We start from the raw sequence: 21,482 nt of genomic DNA, 5'->3' as shown, positions 1-21,482 counted from the left end.
ACAGCAGAAACCCTCAGGTCAAGGGTTCAAATACAGGTCCCTCTCTCTGAACTTGCCAAGGGGTAAACAAGAAAGCGGGGAATCCTTGCAGGAACTGGGGTCTCACCAATGTACTGGGAGTCCTCAGACACCTTCTGGGGTCAACCAGAGACTGGACCAGCCCTACTGCAGACACTGGGCTGGGCTGAATTCCAGAACTCTGGCACCAGGAGGGGAATCTGAGCAGTCAGAGACCCACTGAGACCTCTGGTAGAGGCCTTCACTTCCTCAGCTCCCCGTCCCTTCCTCGGCACACAGCCACCAAGCAGCACCTGCTCAGCTCGCCTCTGAGGGCTCTCAGCTCTCTGGTAACCTAGGGCCACAATGGGCAAGTCCCAGGGGGCAGGGCTCAGCTCCCTCCTTCCCCTGGCTGGCTGTGGGCACTGTTTGTGTTAGCTCCAGGACAGACCGTCTATCTCGTAGCTGTCGTTAAACTCAGCCTGAACTAGATGGCTAAATCAATAGCCTTGCGATCTCTACCGAAGGCTTTAGGAGCACACCGTCACATTGCCAAGATTTCTGTGTCCACGACAACATTTATTTCATCTGGCTTTCCACATGCTGCTATGACTGAGTGCTTGCTGCTGAGCTAGCCCGGGGCAAAGCAGGGGGTGCAGGGCAGCCAGTCCAGCCAGCTCCAGGAGGCACCCCTGTCCCGGCATACATAACTCTTCTGCCCGTCTCAGCCTGGGCTGCTCTCCCCTGGACTCCTGCCTTTGGTTCGGGCACCTACCCCCTGCCCAGGAGCCAGCCTGCTGTCTTTATACAAGTACATGGTTATTTAATCCTCCCAGGCGAATCTGCAGCACAGGCACTATCCTCATCAAACCTCATAGAACCAAGACAGGTTCCGTGACTGCCCGGAGCTGCCGTGCACACCAAATGCAGAGTGGGAATTCAATCAGGGCCCTGCCTTTTTCCCAAGCCAGCATGCTGCCACCTCATACCATGGTGCACATCTAATGGTGATGACAGATAAGATAGCATCGCTCAGGGGAACCTGGGTGGTGGTGATGGAAAGCAATGTGCAAACTGTGTGACGCTCGATACAAATAAAAGGACAGATTTAATTAGGCCAGGCTGATCTCTGCCCTTCTCCTGCGCATGAGCACCGAGCTAGACAACAGACCCTCCAGCACACTCGATGCAAACCATTAGTCGTCCACCTACCTGTCCAGGGTGAGCGTGTCGTGCTGGGTGAATGGCAAGACGCCTTGTTAGATCTAATTAGACGCCAGGCTTTGCTGATCCTCTCAGTTCCATCCCGCCGGCCGCCTCCCTGAATCCCAGCAGTGTCAGTGCCTGAGCCCTCTGCTGTCCTGCAGTGCCTTTAGTCCAGAGGCCAGACCTGAGCAGGTCAGACTTGGGCTGAAAGGCCTTCAGTGGATCCCCGTTGTCCTTAGCAGCAAGTTCAGGTTCTTACATCTGGTCTTCCTTCTGGCTGTCCTCCCGCTAGCTCCAGCTCTGTGGACCTCCATGGTCAGGACACACTTCCTTCTGCTCCTTGCCAGGTCGCCTCCTCCTGCCTTCAGCTCTGAGGTCTCCCGGCAGCTACCTGTGCTCTCCCCTGGTCCCCTCCCCATCAGGCTGTTTGCTTTGTGATCTGTCATTAGCTACTGAGTCTAGTATCCAAAGGCGCAAAAAAACGTGCAAGTGAACAGGCTCCAGGCTGGGCCACACTGGCGCTGGCAGAGGCCATGGGTGAGTACCAGGCCTGTTCTTAGGCTGCCCAGAGACCATCCGTGCTCACCCACCCTTGGCTGAGCCCCATGGGGGAGTACTTCCCCCGGCATCTCACAGGGAGCTGGGGCGCTTAGGAGGGTCTCTGATATCACCAGTCACTCCCACCTATGGACACAAAAACTTCAGATTCCAAGGGAGACAGAAGCCCCCTGGTGACCATCCACAGCCATCTACCATCCACGACTCAGCACATCTGACCAGAGCCTCAGGCGATCAGTGGGTTCCACTGTCCCAGGAGCCACAGGCAGATGGCACATCAACCCAGGGGGCATCTGAGCAGGTGTGTCCTTGTGCCTTGGGGAATTGGAGCAGCAGGGAGAACAGTGACGAAGTGGCCTGCATGGAGACCTATACTTGGCTGGTCCTCCACAGCCATTAGAATCACCTGCTCCTCGGGGGTGGCCAACTCCTGATCCTGTCACCTCCAGGCACAGCCCTCTGGAACCCACTCCTGCTGGACCTTTGGCAGAAGATGTCATGCTTGGATGTGGTTTGTCCCAACGATTTGGTCCCCAGTGTGATGATAAGAGCTCGTGGGGGCCTTTACGAGTCACTGGGAATTGTTACAAAAGGCTGAACACAGTGGCATGGGCCAAGGGCCTGGTGCACCCTCTGCTCTGACTCCTGTCTCTCCCAGGGTCAGCCCTGCTACACATGCTCCCATGCTGGTGATGCCAGCCCTCTGAGATCCTCACCAGAGCCAGAGGCACGATCTGGAACTCTCCCCGCACCAACAGCGAGCTCTCTCCTTGATAAGCTCGGCTGCCTCCAGCAGCTGCCCAGGACACTGGCAGTCCCAGCTCAGAGACGTGCCTTGAACAGCGAGTGTCTGGTCCTCTCCTGGGTCCCCACACCAATCGCAACAGGAAATCAGTCACCAAGCGTACGCTGAGGGCCAGCCTACTTGTGCTTCAACACGTTATCCATTTTTATTTAAAAACATGCTAAAAACATGGTGTCCAATGAAGCCAGAGGCGGGGTGAAGGAAACCCACAGATGCGGCATTGCGAGCAGAAAAGTGCATTCAAAACCAACCAGCGTGCACACCTGGCTCTCCCAGGCTGCCCCAGGACAGGTGGGCCAGTGGGCAGGAGGCCCCCCGAGGCCTTGCCACCATTGACAGAGCCCACTGGATGGAGAGGAGGAAAACAGAAGGGGAAGCCAAGCAGGGGGGTCAGACTCCGAGGGCCAAGGGTGGGACCCCAAGCACCTGGCAACCAGCTCCCACGCTCGGCATGTCCCTATGGGTCAGCACCTCCACCACATGGTGGGCAGGGAGCCTGATGGGAGGGGACAGGTGCTTCCGTCCACCTGCACTGCTCCTGGGCCGCCAAAGCCCAGAGCAGTGGCCACCTAGTTCCTAGCTAAACCAGAACATGTACAAGAGGATCTGGGATGGTCACTGCCTTCCCAGAGGGGCAGCCCATGTTACAGGTCCCCCTGACTGGAAGAAGGAGGGGTGAGGGAACATGAGGGACCCAACACCTGCTGTCCCCAGCAGTGACACAGCTATAGGGAAGGGCCAAGTACCCCCATATTCCCCTGAACCTTGGGATTCTGGGGGGTGTGGAGTGGCTCCACTCCCAAGACCTCTGCCACACTCTCCAGGATCACAGTCAGGGTCACCAGGCACAAGGCCACCACCCTCCCTGGCAGCAGCTGGGATGGCCTTCCAGGTGGCATGAGGGACCATTCTCCATTATGGGTCAGAGGCTCGGAACACCCATCCCAGCCCCAGAGACATCTCCCATGGTAGCTTTGGCCGAGAGACTTCATGGTCACACACAGGGCTGAGGTCCCCGAAGGCTATCTGGGGATGTGTAGACGAGGCCCTCAGGCAGCTGGGGGTAGGTGGGAGCCGCTGACTAGAACAAAACCTAAACCTTCACAGACACCTTGAATCACCCCACCCTCGACTTATGGCAAACTCATTTCATGCCAACTTCTACCAGGCCACCCAAATGCATGCTTGCCAAGGGACCCACGTTGCACTTGGGTGGGCCGGGGGGAGCAAGGAGGGGTTGGTTTACTCAAACACCTGCTTGTCCACTGTTCCCCATGCATACCTGCCTTCCCAGCATCTCTCCCGCCTCAGGCCAGAGGTCTGCACTCCGCCCACGCAGCTAGACCCACACCCTCCCCTCCTGTCCACTCTGAGCATACCACAAGGGCTCCACGCCTGGTCCCCAGTGGGGCGCTCTGGGAGCAAAGGCAAGGAGCCATGGGGTGGCTGGGCGATTGCGTCTCAGTTCTGGGAGCAGACAGGCCTGGGGAGGCCAGGGAAGAGAGCAGGGCAAGTTGAGAAACCAAGGCAAGGTGCCACACGGCGGTAGGAAGAGGCAGTGGACCCCTGCAGGGAGAAGTGGGCACGACCCCAGTAAGCGGGCAGGTGGCACTCCTTATCCTAGGCCCAGGGGACTCTGGACTTTCAAACTGCCAGAGAGACCAGTGTTGGTACTGGTGGCTGATCCCACCCAGCCAGCCAGCAGCTTGCACACCCAGGGCCTTGCCTGCCAGGACCTGGACAGCCATACACAGCTTGACCCCTCTCTCCTGGGCTTCCTGGATGTCTTCCAGGCATCACCACTCACCCAGGCATGTCACTGCTGATGTCAGCAATGCCTGAGGAAGCTGACAGATCCTGGGGTTCCCTCCATGCCTGCAGCCCCTTCTCCCCTCCTGGCGGTCACAGGTCCTCTGCCATTGTTTGAGCAGCAAAAAAAAAAAAAAAAGAAGAAGAAGAAAAGAAAAAGAGATCCGGCAGTGTCTCCCCCTCCAGAAGCAAGGAAGAGACACAGTGAGCAGCATATGAACCGAGAACCAGAGAGGTATCTGTCTGAAAGTTTCTAGCAGGAATGTCTGTGAAAATTACTGGGGTGTGCAGAACCTGTGGCAGGACCGCCTTCATGAAGGGGAAGAGGAGGCCGGCAGAGAGCAGGAGGGAAACTGCTCAAGAGCTGCTCCTTGTGGGTGGGGACCAGGCCAGCTCCCCCTGCAGGGCGCCCCCTCCTGGCTGCGCCCTGCCTGCTCAGCCCTTGCAGGATGCCCCACTTTACCTGCTCCCTCTTTGCTTCTTCCAGGCTCCCTATTTGCTGATGCCAGGCCCAGCAGCACCCCTCTCCGGGCACTCTAAGGACAGGCCTGGCCCAGCTCACCTGCAGCAGGCTCTTCAATGCTGGCTCCCCACCCGACCCCCACCCTCTGGCAGAGAAAAACCAAACCGTTCAAGAAATCAAACGCAGTAAAAAGTTATAAATCAGAACGCTAAGCCCTACGCTTATCTGCGGGATAATATTCCTGAATGACCATCATCGGAGTAAAATAAAAATTAAAAAAATTACACTGTAAGGTATAAAAAGCCCAGGCAGGCAGGCTGCCTCTACCGGCTCTCCCACAGGTGGCCAAGGGTGGGCAGATGGCAGCGGCAATGGCCTCCACTGGGTGTGGGGACATTCTCCCCCATTGAGGCGGGGACCAAGTGTCAGTGTGGGAAAGGGCAGGGGGCTTCCTCCCCGAGCCCGTCCCCAGCCCACCCACCCTGCTGTCTTTGGCAAATACACAGGGGCAGGCGTGGGTGCAGGAATCCAGGGCCCAGCGGCTAAGGTCTCTGTGCCTGTGCCGGCCGCCTCCTGGGCCCTACACCCCATCGCCTTGGCTCAGTCTGAGGCGGGGTGGGTGGGGAGTGTGAGGCAGGGCAGTCTGGGGCTAGGGGTGGGGGTTGCAGTCTGGAGAGCAGGGGGGCCGGCAACACGAAGCCCACAGCTTCTCTTCCCCAGCAGTGCCCAGGTCCCCGGCGAGCTGGCTCACGCGTCATACTTTTTACCCGTCCGGTGGATATGCTGGAAGAGGGTCATGGAGAAGGCCATGCCCAGAATCTGAAAGACACAGGGCAGGGTCTAGAGGGAGGGCTTGGCAGCCTGGCATGCAGCTTGGGTCTCCAGGACCACGTGCATGAAGGACCTGGGAATCCAGGTCAAGAGGAAGGAGATGGCGAGACCATTAAAACTCCCCAAGTAATTGCTGTTTGCTCTGGGAACCCTCCCATGGTCTCACCCATGAGGCTGTGCTTGTGCTAATATGACTACAAAGGGAACGGAGAATGGATTGAAAAGATGAGCTGCAAGTAGCATATGGCATATCTGGTTAAGTATGGCTTGTAATGCTAGCATCCCTGTCAGTACAAGTTCAAGTCTCAGCGGCTCCACTTGCCATCCAGCTCCCTGCCAAATGCCCCTGGGAAGGCAGCAGAGGGCAGCCTGAGCGTATGTGCCCCTGCCACCCAGATGGGGTTCCTGGCTCCTGCCTTCAGCCTGACCCAGCCCCGGCTGGGGAGTGAACCTGCAGAGAGAAGATCTCTGTTTCCCTGTTGTTCCCTCTCTGTGGCTCTGCCTTCCGGATACATGAGGAAGCTTATCTTGGTGCAAAAATGTATGAAATCCTCTCTTATGAAAGATCTTCACAAAGTTCATGCAAGTTTGTTTTATGAAGAAAACCACAGATTTCAAAAACTGTAGCATCCGATCAAACTTTTTAAATTTTTAAAAATGTATTTAAAAGGCAAAGTTAGAGAGAGAGGAGGAAGCAGAGGAAAGAAATACTGATTTGATCCACTGGTTTACTCCCCAAATGGCCACAGCAGCTAGGGACATGCAAGACTGAAGCCTGGAGCCAGGAATTTCTTCCAAGTCTCCGACAAAGATGCAGGGGCCCCGAGCACTTGGGCTGCCCTTCACTGCTTTCCCAGGCCATGAGCAGGGAGCTGGATGGAAAGTACAACAGCCAGGTTTCAAACCTGGCATCCATACACAGTGTTGGCTTTGCAGGTGGAGGATCCGCTACGCCACAGAACTGGCCACAAGTTAATCTTTTCATCTCCATGGCCCCCCTAAAACTCTGTAAGGGCCCCTATGCTTGCCTGTGTCCCTGTGTCCCTGGAAGGGAGTGCTGCCCAGAGAAGAGCATGGGGCAGAGGAAAGCGGTGGGACCTCACCACACATGGCACCAGGGGCACAAGAGGTGCAGGCAGTGCCCAGGTCTCAATGCATGTGGCTTCCCCAGCTGCCACAGGTCAATGCCGGTGCCTGTTCCAGCCTCCTGGCCAGGCTCTCCCTCACCCCCCAACCTGCCCAGCTCAGGCTCTGCAAACCAATATGGGCTCAGCTGCAGAGCTGGGAGGCACCTGGCGACATCCCTGATGCTGGCTGCACTGCATCCTAGTTGGGGTCTGGGCTTCCCTCCCCGCCCATGTCCGGGTGCAGCTGCTCCCAGCCCTTACCTGAATGATGAGAATGCACATGCCCACGGTGCCCAGCACGTGCTTGTTATCATCAAACCACATCTTCACCTTCTCGTAGCAGCCCTGGGGAGCAAGGGCCACAGCTGACAGCCTTGCCATGCCCATTTATGCCCTGTGGCCCAGTTCTAGCCCTCTTTCACCCTGCCCAAGCTTGCACCTGCCAAGGCCCAGCCAACCACACAGCCCCAGATCCCACGCTGCTTCCACCCCTCCATGTCCTTTGGCCCCTGAGCCCCTACCCCAACCCACAGTCAGACAGCTCCTGGCAGTTCACCCTCAGGTGTCAGGGCCCGCCCCCAGCCTCACCGTCGTCCACAAGGGAGTGGTGGCGTTGCGCCCGCAGCCCTGGGAGTTCTCCATGCAGCAGCGGTCAGGCACTGTGTTCTCGCCCAGCACCGGGAACCAGTCAGTGTGGCCAGTGACTCCACAGCACCGCATCTGCCAGGCAGGGACGTGGCACAACATGGGTTCCCTCTGCCCTGCCTTCTGCAGGTAGTACAACATGGCCACCTGCTCCTGCCTGCACTGGGCTACAGCCCAGCTGCCCACTCACCCACCTGCCCCTCCAGCTTGTACTTCAGCAACCAACCCCTATCCTACCAACCCACCTGCCAGTCCCTCTCCACTTGGGGCATCAGGAATACCGGCTTGGTTTCCTCTAGGAACCAGAGCCTCCTCACCCAAGCCAGGTGCCATGAGGGGAAGCAAAACTGGTCCTGGTGCTAATCTCATTTCGGGGGGGCTGGATGTTTGGCGTATAGGTCTGACCTATGGTTTTGAGTGCCGGCTGCAGCTGCTCACCCCAACCTCCTGCTAATGAAGGCCTTGGGAAGCAGCAGTGATGGCTCAAGTGACAGGTTCCAGCCACCCAGATGAGAGACTTTGATCTGGTCTGGTCCTGGCCGGCAGGCACCTGGAGAGTGAACCAGTGGGGGGGGGGGCTGTCCCGGCCCTAGCCCCCTGCTGCAGCTTGCCCAGACTGACCCACTCTGGGTTCAGGTCCTGCTCCCCTCCTGGCACCTCTCCCTTCCCTTGGCCATGTCCTGCTTTGTCAGACCCACTCAGCCCCTCCTATGGCCCCCCAGGCAGGTGGCCAGAGCCTGGCCCCTCCTGTGGCCACTTGGGCAGGTGGCCATGGCCCACCCCCTCCCACGGCCACCCGGCCAAATGGTCCATGGCCCACCCCCTCCCACAGCCACTCGGGCAGGTGGCCTGTGGCCCGCCCCCTCCCATGGCCACCTGGGTAGGTGGCCTGGGGCCCACACCCTCCCATGGCCACCTGGGCAGGTGGCCTGGGGCCCGCCCCCTCCCATGGTCACCCCGACAGGTGGCCTGGGGCCCGCCCCCTCCTGTGGCCACCCGGACAGGTGGCCTGTGGCCCGCCCCCTCCCATGGCCACCCGGGCAGGTGGCCATGGCCCACCCCCTCCCACAGTCACCCAGGCAGGTGGCCTGGGCCCACCCCCTCCCATGGCCACCTGGGTAGGTGGTCTGTGGCCCGCCCCCTCCCATGGCCACCCGGACAGGTGGCCTGGGGCCCAGCCCTCACCTCGGCCTGGATGATGTTCCAGGCGTTCTTGAGCCCCACGTTGTTCTCAGTGTTGTACAGCAGCAGGCCCTCCTTCAGGTCATTCTTGGCATTCTCATTCACCTGCCAAGGTGAAGGGTGGCTGCTATAGGTTGGCTGGCGCCAGGAAGCACCTCTGCCCCTCCCAGGGGTAGAGAGGCAGCTGGCCTGGGGCCTAGGGGTGTAGCAAGCTCAGCTCCTGGCCTGGGTCTGTAGCACCACCAGGGCCAGGCTGCAGTGCTAGAGGTGAAAACGCAGCAGCTGTCCACCGCCCTATCCCAGGCCAGTCACACGCACAGCTGTCACCCCAAGGCCTCCTGGGACCACAGCACCTCTCCCAAAACACGCTGGGTTGAGAAAGTGGAGATGTGTCTCTGGTCTCTCACACCCACCTCCCCACAAGGCAGCAGCTGGACCTCCTGCCCAACTACTGTATCTGCAGTGTTGGAATAGAACTAATAACAATATCTATCCATGGAATGGGGACTGAGAAGTAAAGGCAGCAATTTTTGGAGCCAAAGGGCTGGCATTTGGATGTGCAGCTGAGATGTTCATATCGCATCACACCAGGATGAGGATCCCCAGCCCAGCAGAACCTGTGTGTGTGTGTGTGTGTGTGTGTGTGTGTGTGTGTGTGTGTGTGAAGCACACGTGTTGGGGGAGGTAGGGGGAGCACATGGTGCCGCCAGCAGCTGTGTCCCTGCCACTCATGCGTGAGATCTGGACTGAGCTGCTGGCTGCAGGTTCCAGCCCCAGCTCAGCCCCGGCAGCTGCCGGCATGTCAGGATGGGGGAGTGAACCACTGGATGGAAGCCCTCTTGTGTCTTCTCCCTCATACACAACTGTTGAACAAAATGCGAAGAGCTAAGAGCTGGGTTGGCACAAGGCAGTCTCTCAGGATGGTCACATCTTCCCTTCCAAGGGTGTGAAGGTCAAGGGCGATTCTCAAGAACCGTGGGGAGTCCTAAGAACCCTTCTCGTTTCCGCTGCAGCTTGGACGTGAACGCCAAGAACACAGGCACAGAGCCCCAGTCGGGCCGGTTCAGGGAGACCGAGCACTCGGCCATGGTCCATAGCATTCACCTGCAGATCGGCCGGAGTGCCCGAGACCCGTCCACCTGGCAGAGTTCCCAGGAATCCCCGCTCCTGCCACCCTCCTGAACCCCTGCTGCAGCCTGTCACACCCCCTGCCTTCCCATAGGCTCTCTGGGCAGCGACGTGTAGCTGTCCCCCCTTGTTCCTCATAGAGTCCCCTCAAGTCACCCGGCTCAGCCAGCCCATCAGACACAAGTGGTTACATACACCTGTGCTTGAATTCTGCTGGTGACAAGCAGATCACTACCTGCAGTGGAGCCTACTGCCATCCCTGGGTAACAAACTCCCCCAGACACATGTTCCCCAAGCACCCATCCCTGCTCGCCTCCACCCATCCAACATGCACAACAGCCTTCCACTCGCGCCTGGCTGGCTCTCCCAGCCTTCTGGGTTTCCATCTCCTGTCTTCAAACAGGGAAAGGCCCGTGGCTGGCTCTGGCCCAAGCCAGAGGGCTATGAACATTCCCACCAGCAACACCAACTTTGCTGCAAGCTCACCTTGTCCATGTAGACGAAGAAGAGGATGAGTAAGATCAGCTCTGCCAGGAGGATGGCCAGCAGGACAATGAAGAACTGGAAAGTAAAGGACAGGGCATGGGCACCCACAGATGACCATGGCCAGGCACAGGTGCAGAGGAGGAGCAGGAGGACCAGGAACCAAAGGTTCCCACATAGGGCTTCCCAGGCACCAAGACACCTTACCTAGGAGTGGGAGGGACCACCAAGGGCAGGGCTGACCAATCATGGGGAAGGGGGCGTGTCCAGGCAGGAAGAGGGATGTGGCCCACAGCAGCATCCCCGCCAGGGCTGAGCACCCCATTAGCTGAGTGCAGGAAGAGGCAGGGCCTGGGGGGTGTGGGGACCAACTTACACTGAGGAGGAGGCACTTGTTTTCCTTGATGGCTCCCAAGCAGCCCAAGAAGCCCGTGATCATGATGATGGTGCCCATGGCAATGACCAGGTTGGCAGCAGACAGTGAGGGGAAGCTGGGGGAGAAGGTGGCGAAGTTGCCCTGGGATACGGATAACCAGATGCCCACTCCAAGCAGTCCACAGCCACACAGCTGTAGGGAAAGAGAGAGAGAACTCCCATTAGGTAGGCACCCCCCTGCACCCAACTCCAAGACACAGACTAGGGGAGAACCGGGCTGCCAGCCAGATGCGGTGCCATGCCCAAGGCATGTCAGCTGAGACCCAGCCTAGTCCTCTCGCCTCTCTAGGCCTCAGTCTCCCTGCATAGCGGGTGGGATTACAGCACCTTCACAGCTTCCAAAGGCTCACCCTGGGAGTCACATTCACTAAGTCACAGCCCCTTCACACACATGGAGAGGCGAGGGCTTTCTTGGGGACAGGGCGAGTTTGTCTCTAGGGACAGGGTGGGTTTGTCTCTGGGGTAGCAAGGGGACCACAAGGTCCAGTTTCTCAGGCAGCAAAAGGAACGAACTCGTCCACCGGGATGAGACGCAGGATGCGGCCATCTGGGCTGCCTTGGCCATTGATGCAAGGTCATCAGACACAGGAAAGACCGGCCAGAAACAGGCTTCTCCCCACCGCACCCCCATGTCAGGGGACTTCCATTTCACCAGCCGCCAACGGCCAGGTTTGAACTGGTCTGTACTCCTTAGAGCTGATGTTCGCCCAGCCTCTGCCAGCTCGGGGTGGGGACATGCGTTCCATCCCAGGCCTGCAGCAGCTCACACCCCCAAGAGATCGCAACTCTGAGGCCTGTCTTCTAGGCATGCTTCTCTGGTTGTGTTGGGTCAGCATCTACCACTCCAGGCAGAACACCCTGGTGCCAAATTAAGTGCTACAGGAGTTCTGAGGGTGCCATCCCTGTCCTGGGCACAGATGCCAGCTATGGAAGCAGTCCCTGACGGTTGGGGCAGGGGCTTCATGAGCAGGTGAGGGCCAACCACTGAACTCCATGCAGGGTACACATGGAGGGGCAAGGGCTGGGAGCTATGGGAGTGGGGGTTCCACACACAACTCCACCCAGGGCTGCCATCTGACTCTGTCTCAGCCTGCTTGGGCTGGGGCTCGGAATAGAAACCATCAGAAGGCGACAGGGAAGCCTGGAGTGCAACCAGCACCTGTGGCAGGCAGCGAGGAGGGGAGCTGGAGTCATGTGCACCTGCACGGAAAACTATAAAAGGTGGTAAGAAAAGCGCCAACCTGAGATACCTCATTTCCCTGGATTACTGAGCCAGAGATGATCAACTGAAAGAGCTACAGGGTCAGGTGGGACTACTTGGTTTCCCCACACTGTGGGACCGCGGCAGCCTGGACTCAGTTAAGTCGCTGAGGGGGAGACCAGAGCACCACCCAAGTCAGACGCGCCCAGACTCTGCAGGGGGAGTGGCTGCCGCCACCTGCGGTGACCACATGGTGGCGCTCCAGGCTGGCTCGGAGCCCTGCGTGTGTGCAGGGGACACGTGGAGACTGGCGTGCACTTTGTCCCTCTGACTTTGTTCAGTCTGGCCGGTTTCTTCGCTGCCGTCTCAATTTCTTTTTCATTAATCATACCCTGGAGAGTTCGCGCTCTCCATGCCGAAGACGTACGGGTCCAGGAGCCCCGCCCCAGGATGAGTACGTGGAAAATCTACTGCCGCAGATGCGCGCGATGGGAGGGAAGTAGCCCAAGGGAGGAAGCCTGGCGAGGGGGCTCCTGGGGCTGCAGAGACCCCGCCCATCCACAGCACCTGATACACAAGACCCAGGCAGGCCACCCCTCACCACCAAACACATCACTATTGCACCTGCTCCATGCCCCTCTTCAGACTGCCCAGCCCTAGCACAGTCAGCAAGGTGAGACCCTCACTTCACTCTGCAGGGCGTGGCAGCATCCCTGGCCACCCTGCTTGGCCAGGAAAGACCTTGGCTTCTGTCCACAGACACAGACGCCAGCAGTTAGCCAGGCGCCCACCCGTCTCTCGGCGCCCCAACGGTTCTCTCCATCTCTGGCTCCTGTTGTCAGCACGGCCTGTAGCTGTGTCCTTTCACTTCAACACCTCTCTAGTCACACAGCTCCCAGGGGCCAGACAATACTGCAGCTTTCTCAAGCCTGAGCCCACTGAGCCCACTGACAGTGGGGTTTGGATTGGCTCATTCCTCAGGTAACTCCCAGCACGGATGGTCTTAGCCAGACCTGAGCCCTAAGGCTCTTTAACCCATGGGTTCTCAGTCTGGACCAACTTCCTTCCCGAGGAGACACCCAGCCGGGCTGTAGTTTGGGTTATAATCAGGGGGAGGGGAACACACATTTCTGACATCAGATGGTTGGAGATCAGGGACATTGCCACTGTTCACACTCCGCCTGCCCAACACCTCCTACCCACTGCCCCAGTCAGCCTCTGCTTCACCTGTGGGCATCTCTGCAGACCCCAGAGAGACCCCCAGCAGGCTGCTGGGTTGGATGTCACAGGTATTCCCCTTCCCCAAGCCCTCCGCCTGCAGAAGATGGGCAGGTACCACTGGTGACCCCTTCCCCCTCTGCCTGAGAGCCTGAGCTGTCAGCCTCGGCACTCCTGGGGGCTGCCTAGAACCCTGGGCCAAGCCCAGCGGGTTAATGGCATCTAATAAATGAGTGGATGTGGAGAAAATGAAATACCACAAAGGCTTTGGTTCCATGGCCTGCTGTGCTGGGGCCAGTAATGAACTTGGACAGCCCCAGGGAGAAGCTGGCCTGCCCACTCCTCCGTGGTGGGGAGCACGGATGATCTATCAATGTCAGAGTGGGGGCTGCTGCTCTGCAACTCGGACGCCCCTTGCCTCTGAGGGGCCCCTCGCAGCCAGCTGCTTCTCCTCGCCATGGAGGGAGACAAGACAGCACCAGACTAAGCTTCTGATTGTCCACTGAGGGAACAGAGGGTTGACCTGAGTTACCTGGAAGGCTGGGGGACTGCCACTAGAAGGGCCCCCCTCCAAGCTTAAGGGTTCATCATCCCACAGGGCACGCAGCTCCCTTTTTTGGGAACCCTAATTCACTAAGAAATCTTTCTTATGAACTCAACAACCCCCATCTCTGAGGCACAGCCCCAACAGCCTCCACTGTGCTCCACAAGATGTGACCGGCCTGTAGAACATTTGAGGGCTTACATCTTATGCAGCTCTTAGCAAGTCTCCCATCCTAGTACTAACACCCTGTTTAGCTTCCAAGTCCTCTCACAGCCAGAACAACGGTCTCAGAGTGAGACCCCAACTGTGGCTGGACCAGGCCAGATATCCCTCCCACACTCGGAGACATCGACCTGAGCCCATCAACAGCTAGCTAAGGCTCCATGCTGCCTTCTGCTGACCTTGTGCCCAATTAGAAACCTGGTGGTACAACTGCTCATCTATCTATCTCTCTCTCTCTCTCTCTCTCTCTCTCTCTCTCTCTCTCGGCCTCCAGCTTCTTCGCAGCTTCACACCCCCTGATCCTGATCTTCACCAGCTTGCACGGGTGATAAGATCACACCCACATGTCTGAGCCTAATTTACCTCTAAATAAACATCAGCTAAGGTATTTGCATAACTACAACCTGATTACATCTTGATCATTCCAGAACGGGGCGCATCTCTCACTGTTGCATTTGGAGGCCCATAGGTCTTAGCGGCTAGCAAAGCCCTTGAACTTCATGTTCCCAAAGTTCCAGCTCTCTCTAGTGAAGGGGGCAATCCTTTCCCGAATTCTCTGACGGGCACTGGCGTGGGAGACAGATCTGTACTGGAGCACAGGGTTGGGGGACACAGCACCAAACATCATGCTGTGCCTCCCCAGACCATGAGGTCCAGGCGACAGTGTGGAGCCCCAGCATGAGCCACTGCCTGAATGACCAGGGCCCCTGCAGTCGGGGAGGGAGGCACCAAGCACACACAGGAGCTTGGTGCCTGGAGACAGGATTTCTACCTGATGGCCTCAAACCTCTGGGCAGACGAGAAAGCAGCCTTCTGGGGTTGCACAGGGTCACACGGGGCAGCCACTAGGTCATCAAGAAGGGCCAGGGAGGACCAGGGAGGGCCAGGCACTGTGTGGCTTAAGTAGGCCATGTAAGGACTGAGAGAGGAAAGATGCCTCCCCCATACTCATTGAGGAAGAGGAAGAGCAAAACTGCGGCCAGGACCAAGCTCTGTGCTCCCTGGGATGTGAATACCTTGGAAAATGCAAGGGGGAGGGACCAGGAGCTCATGCAGCTACCTGTAGATGGTAGAGAACCGGGAGGGAACCACTCTCTTGGAAGCAGAGGCCTCCACAGGGGCAGAGAACAATGTCCCTTCCTGGGAAGCACCTGGCCTACGTGGCCAGCACTCACCGGACATGGGGCTCTGCAGGCGAGCACCTACAGCTGGGGTTTAGCAAACAGCATCCCTAGTTATGACACCTGCAGACAGCAAGACCAGCTCAGGCATGGCTCCCAGCCAGGGCCATCTCGGGGCCCCAGGACAGCCGCCCACGCATACTTGCGCTGTAACCCTTTGGCATGCCGTCCCGTGATTTCTCCCTGGGCTCTCCACCCGCCTGTGTGTCCTGCCAGCAGGGAGCCCTGTCCGCCCACGCCAGGATGGTGGCATCTCTGGCATGTTCTGTGGGGGACACAGGCTGCTTCAACTCAGGTCTTTCTGCCAGGCGGGCTCAGCACCAGCTTGAGTGACAGCCTGAGAAAGCTCCCTGCCCTGTGCCAAACTCCACCCACCTCTTCAGTCCGCTAGAAATGGGGGGCAGAGGAGGGCGAGGCCCCACCCTCTGATGTTGCATCTGAGGAGGCTCTGCTAAAAGCCATCTGGCCCTGGAGTCTCTGGACAAACCTGTCCAGGTCGTGGAGCTCTTCCTGGGGGCAGCAGGCTGTGCCCATAGCACCCACAACAGGCCTGGTCTCTCCTCCACGCCAGTCTGCTGCCAGGACTGGGCTGGGAACATGCCACTGTTACAAGGATGAGCCATGGGCCTGTGCCATTCTGAGCACATGCACTGTCTCCATCCTCCCACCCAATGGTGTAGGGCAGCTTTTTTTGACCTCCCCATTTTATAGGTGACTGGACAAAAACTTAAGAGGTTACGTGGGTGAGGAACCTGGGAAATCTGACTCTAAACCCACTCGACTCCTTAGGCGGTTCCCAAATCAGCCAGGACGACAGTCCCTGTGATCCGCAAACCCTTGGCCTGGAAGCTGAAGACAGACTGAAAGCGGGGACAGTACATAAAACCGGCACTGGTGACAGTCATGGTGGTGAGGTGGGCCATGACTCTGCTGATGGAGGCGGACTGGCTGTACCCGCTTCCCACGCCAGTAACTGGGTCAAGCCCTTCCCATGAGATAGGCGAGGCCATGCCTATTGTTTCCCTGCCTTCCCAATGGGAAAACTGAGACCCCAAGGGACACATAATCAGACTTGGCAGAGCTGGGCTCTTAATCTAATTTGCCAAGACTCCAAATCTTGGGATTGTCACCTCCATGTGCCTCCTACAATGTAAGAAACACCTGAAACTTCATTGTATGAAGAGGTTCCAAGAGCTTCCAGGCCAGTCTGCATCTGGAATGGTCGGATGGCCAGATACAGTGCAGGGAACAGGAGACACAGTTGCAGGGTGAGGGAAGGAGGCTGGTGAGTGGTTGGCAGGGCAGGTGATGGCTGGTCAGTGTGGATGCAGGATGCCTGGAGGGGAAGGCCCCGGGTCTGCCAGGAGAAGGGACAGGGTGGACCTGCTCGCTGCCTGACGCCATCCCCATGATACCGACTCATGAAGATGACTGGCTTTATCTCTGCCAGAAGCCGCACAAAGGAACAAACTCAACAAAGCGACGCTGCGTGGGCCTTCTGGCCTCTGTGCCTTCAACTGCCGGGGGAGCCGCCCTCTGCCCCTGCTATGCACACACTACTGTCAGCGGCACCATTCTCATCCTGGGCCACAGCCACCATGGGAAGAGCTGTGATCCCATTCCAGTGAAGAGGTCATTTGGGCACTCTGGAAGGCAGCTTATCTGCATGGTGCCTGCAGCCACGTGGTACAAAAAGCAGGGAATCAAAAAATAGCCTCACATGACCACAAAGACAGGAGCCTTACAGGAAGGCACTGAAGTAACCCTGGGCTGTGGGGGGGCTTCCACATTTTGGAAGGAACAACAAAGAAGGTCTAAGGAGAAAGCCAGCTGGGAACCTGCTCCTCAGACTGCTGCCCAGGCATCCTCCGGGTGCCTCACACTGCCTGGCCAGAGTCGACGTGCACTGCCTACGGAACACACACCATCAGGACATGCTCCCACTTCCCAGGAGCACCTAAGCCCGTGGGACCCCCACAATGAGTCTAAAGTAGCAGAAGCAACAAGAGAACACAGATCAGTGTTGGGAAGGAAGACACGGACGGCTCTGGCCTTGGAATCACACGGGGCAGGTTCAAGTTCTCTCAGTCACCAGCAGAGAGGACCTTAAGAGGCCACTGCTGCTGGGCAGATGTTGTGGTACAGTAGGTGAAGCCGCCACTTCCAACACCTACATTCCGTATCAGCATGCTGCTTTGGGTCCTGGCTCCTCTGCTCTGCTAAGCTCCCTGCTAGTGTGCCTGGCAAGGAGATGATCAACGAGCACTTGGGTCTCTGTACCCAGGTGGGAGTCTCAGATGGTGTTCTGGGCTCCTGGTATTGCCTGGCCCAGCCCTGGCTTTTGTAGTTATTTGAGGAATAAACTGGGGGATGAAAAAATTTCTCCCCACAACCCTTGCCCTCTCTCCTCCACCCTCATCACTTTGCCTTTCAAACAAATCAACCTTATGTAGCAAATAAAAAAGATGCCTTTTCTAATGCTTGTTGGGTTTTTTTTCTCCCCAATACTTATTTATTTGAAAGACAGTTACAGAGAGAAAGGGAAAGACAGAGAAAGATTTTGCATCTGCTGGTTCACTGCCCAAATGGCCGCAGCGGCCAGGGTCAGGCCAGGCAGAAGCCACAGTCCAGCAGCCAAGAGCTCCACCCAGGTCTCCATGCAGGTGCAGCAACCCAAGCTCTGCAGTCACCTTCTACTGCCTCCCAGGCCATGAGCAGGGAGCTGGATCAGAAGTGGAGCAGCTGGGACTTGAACCAGCACTGGCTTTACCTGCTATGTGCTAATGCAGGCTCCTACTGCTTGTTTTTCAAGAGGAGAACTCAGAGCATCCTCCACGGTTATGGTCAGGATTCAGAGAGCTTTTTGAAAATAAACTCCCGAGTGTCATGAACATTTATGACCTGTGCTCATCATACACCCAGGGTTAGAAGGACCATGGCCTGATGCCAGCAGTGGAGGGGGGCAGAGGCGTCCCTCTGGGTGGCCCCCACGCCAGGCAGCGGCTCCACTGGCCTTCTTGCACAGCCCCATCTACCCAGGCCAGCTCTGCTCACCGCCGCCCCCGCCCCGTCCCCAGCCACCCATCTCGCTTTCCCGATTGGCGCAGGCATTCTCTTGGCAGGGAGCTGCTGCCGTCTGTGCTCTGGACCGTAAAACAAGTTTTCATCAATAAATTAAGATAAGCGGAAAGCCAGCTCACAGGGAGGCGGGCCGGGGCGGGCAGCAGGCAGGCGGGTACAAGTTGCTCCGTGACCCAGAAGGGGCCAACGTGAACACACAGCCAGACTGGGGGCTCCTTGTCCCCCATCTGCTCAGGCATTCTCAGAGAAGGGAGACTAAAGATTGTATCGTGCCTCGCTCTGGCCCTGTTACGTCCCGGGCTAGGTCAATCAGAGTGCCGGGGCCACAAGTAGAGGCAGGAGATGCGTCAGGAGCATTATCGTTCAAACACCTGCCTGCCTGCCTGCCCAGTTACCAGGACCAGCACATCTGGAAAAACCAACAGGGCCTCCCCAGCCCCAGCGGCATGTCAGGCGCACCTTTCACCCTTGGCTGGGGTCTGGCTCACCACCCTTCCTCCACCTCGAGACCTTTCTGTGCACATGCTCAGTCCAGTCCCCCCCACACCCCAGGCCCAGCGTCTCCCGCTCCACAGTGAATCTCTGTCCACACCACTCAGCAGCTTTCCTCCTCCACCTTGCAAGTTCTGGCCTGGGCCAGGTGCGTGCTCTTGCCTGCCAATAGCCACACCAGGTGGGAGTCTCCCGAAGACCCCTCTGGGCATGTCCCTAGCATGCAGCAGGAGCTGAATGAGGACCATGGTGTGTCCGAGTGGTGGAGGGATGTGGGCATACTGAGGTAGGGCAAGCCCGCGGCTCAGCACCAGGAGGGCCCCTGGCCCAGTGCCACAGGGCACACTCCCTGGGGCCCTGAGGCCCACAAACAGGTCGGACATATGGCAGCAGCAAGGCCATCTGTACGGCCGCCAGCATCCATGAGAGGCGTGCACATGCCACATAATGCTGAGCTTTCAGAGAAAGCAGCGGGTCACAGTGACCGGGCGCCGCTCACCAGCTGGGCCCTTGTGGGCAGGTCAGGTCCCTCCCTGCCCTTCCCCTTCCCTGTCCCATCTACCAAAAAGACAAAACACAAAGCATAACGAATGCTGTCCAAACACCTTTCATCATCCTCCCTGGATTTGGTCACTGGCTTGGTGCAATGTCCCCAAAAGGCCTCTGTGTTAATTAAAGGCTTGGTCTCCAGAGTGGCATTGGGGATGGGTGGGGCATTAGAGGTGGGATGGCATTGGGGGTAAGGTGGTGAGAGGTCCTTGGGTCATTGTGGGTAGGACCCAAAAGGTAGATCTTGTGAGAAGCTGGTTATAAAAGCCATTGTGAAGGGCTGGTATGATGGCTCAACTAGCTAATCCTGCACCTGAAAGTGCTACCATTCCAAATGGGTGCCGGTTCATGTCCCAGCTGCTCCACTTCCCATCCAGCTCCCTGCTTACAGCCTGGGAAGGTAGTAGAGGATGGCTCAAAGCCTTGGGACCCTGCATTTCTCCTGGCTTCAAATTGGTTCAGCTTCAGCCATTGTGTCCATTTGGGGAGTGAACCAGTGGATAAATATCTGTCTCTCCTCTCTGTAAATGTACCTGTCCATAAAAATAGATAATTAAAAAATTTTTTTAAAGTTTAAAACGGCAATGTGGAGGCCTGCATTGTGACGTTGCAGGTAGAGGTTTAAGTGGGTGCCAGTTCGAACCCCAGCTGCTCCGCTGCCAATCCAGTTCCCTGCTACTGTGTCTTGGAAAACATTAGAAGCTGGCACAGGTGCTTGGACCCCTGAATCCACATGGAAGAAGCTCCTGGCTTCAGGTTGGCCAGTCCTGGCCACCGTGGCCATTTGAGGAGTAAGCCAGCAGATGGAAGAGCACTCTGTCTCTCCTCTCTCTGTGACTTAGTAATTAGAAATAAACCGGAGCCAGCGTGGGGCCTGGTCCTCTGCATCCTGGCTTGCCAGGGCACCCTTCCGCTACATGTGCATCCCCCTCGGCCTAAGTCTAAACCTGTAAACTGAACTAAATAAACCCGCTTCACATCCTGTCTCAGGGACTCGGCCATGATGACAGTCCCATCTAACAGATACATCTCTCCAGCCTCTGAAACACGGAAGGCAGCTGCTATAAGTACATCTCACAGGCCAGCAGGCTGAGCCCCACCACTCCCCCCATCCAGGGGCACCTTGCCCACAGAGCTGGGAAGCTGGAGTCAGGTTCCCTGCCCCCACCCCTAGGGGGGTACCACTTTTTGGGGAGGGAAGGATGGGGGATGGGGGAGGTAGAAACAGCATCCTCCAGGTGCCACTGACCCCTCACTCACTTGGGAGGTGACAGTACCAGCCAATTCCTCAGATTAAGACAGCTATAGCTCAGAGAAGCCACCTGCCTAGGGTCCCACAGTCACAGTAGGCCACCTTCCTGCCCTGCCTCTGGACCCCACTGTTTCAAGGAATGCAGAGACATGGGGAGAGAATGGCAACAACGCAAGCCACGACACACGAATCAAGGCTGCTAATTAGGCCCCAATCTAGATAGAATGCAGAATCGATGGTGTCTGAGTTCAGGCACTTCCCCTATCTGGACAGAGCAGAATCGCATGAGGTCTTCGATCCAGCACAGGCTGGAAACAGCTCTCAAGGAGACCCTCTAGTCTCCTCCCGCCTCCCCTGCTCCAACCATGGGGGCCTGGAGCAGGAAAAGAGGCTGGTTTATAGAAGGCAAGCAGTGGGATGGAGTGGGGTGGGGAGGGATGGAGGTCGGGAGTGGGGCTACCCTTGGCACAAGGCAAGTGTGAGCTGGGAGGGGAGACAGGGAACAAAGCTCCATGGACGGAACTGAAGCATATTGACAAGAGCGAAAAAGAAACAATTACTATGCGTTTTCATAGGAGATCTGAGGAATAAATTTGCTCCTGCTTTTGCTTATTCAACAGAAACATGACGGGGGGAACTGAGAGAGGGGTGGAGAGTGAGAGCAAGTGAGAGAGAGAGAGCAGTAGCCGGAGAGATGAGGACAACAGCAGACTGCAGACGTGTGCACTTCGCGGTCCAGCATCTCCCTTAAGCTCTTGGAAGAATGTTTTTTGAGATACAGGCTGGCATAGGAGTCTGAAGAAATCACGCTGTAAGCAAAGGGAGACTCAGGGCTCTGCCCCCAGGGCACCCACAAAACAGACATGCTCAGGCTAACAGGATGGTGCCACTGCCATCCAGCGGACAGCCTGGCACCTCTGAAGGCAGACATTATTACAGGAGGAAAATAAAAGATTTTACTTGGAGATGGTACCTCTGGGCTTCCTGTCACTGGCTGCCCGCAGGAGCTGGAATCCGGCTGCCTTTCAGGAAAACACGTCCCTCTGTTGCAAAAGCAACGCTGCGAGCCGATC

At 57.5% G+C, this 21,482-nt stretch overlaps 1 protein-coding gene across 2 annotated transcripts in view; it reads right to left on the bottom strand.

The window, feature by feature from the left end:
* Window positions 1-5,054: 5,054 nt before the first annotated feature.
* TSPAN9 (tetraspanin 9) overlaps window positions 5,055-21,482 on the bottom strand; it is a 156,518-nt gene continuing 140,090 nt past the window's right edge. For both annotated transcript variants that reach the window (XM_058656074.1, XM_004596345.3), the window contains 6 exons: window positions 10,611-10,802; window positions 10,238-10,312; window positions 8,627-8,728; window positions 7,385-7,516; window positions 7,058-7,141; window positions 5,055-5,657 (listed from right to left, as the gene is read on the bottom strand). In XM_058656074.1, coding sequence (XP_058512057.1) covers window positions 5,586-5,657; window positions 7,058-7,141; window positions 7,385-7,516; window positions 8,627-8,728; window positions 10,238-10,312; window positions 10,611-10,802 — 657 coding nt within the window. In that variant the 3' untranslated portion in view covers window positions 5,055-5,585. The remainder of the gene's footprint in view (window positions 5,658-7,057; window positions 7,142-7,384; window positions 7,517-8,626; window positions 8,729-10,237; window positions 10,313-10,610; window positions 10,803-21,482) is intronic.

Source organism: Ochotona princeps, chromosome 27 (genome assembly GCF_030435755.1).
Source record: "Ochotona princeps isolate mOchPri1 chromosome 27, mOchPri1.hap1, whole genome shotgun sequence".
NCBI lineage: Eukaryota > Metazoa > Chordata > Mammalia > Lagomorpha > Ochotonidae > Ochotona > Ochotona princeps.
This window is presented reverse-complemented; position numbering and strand designations above follow the sequence as displayed.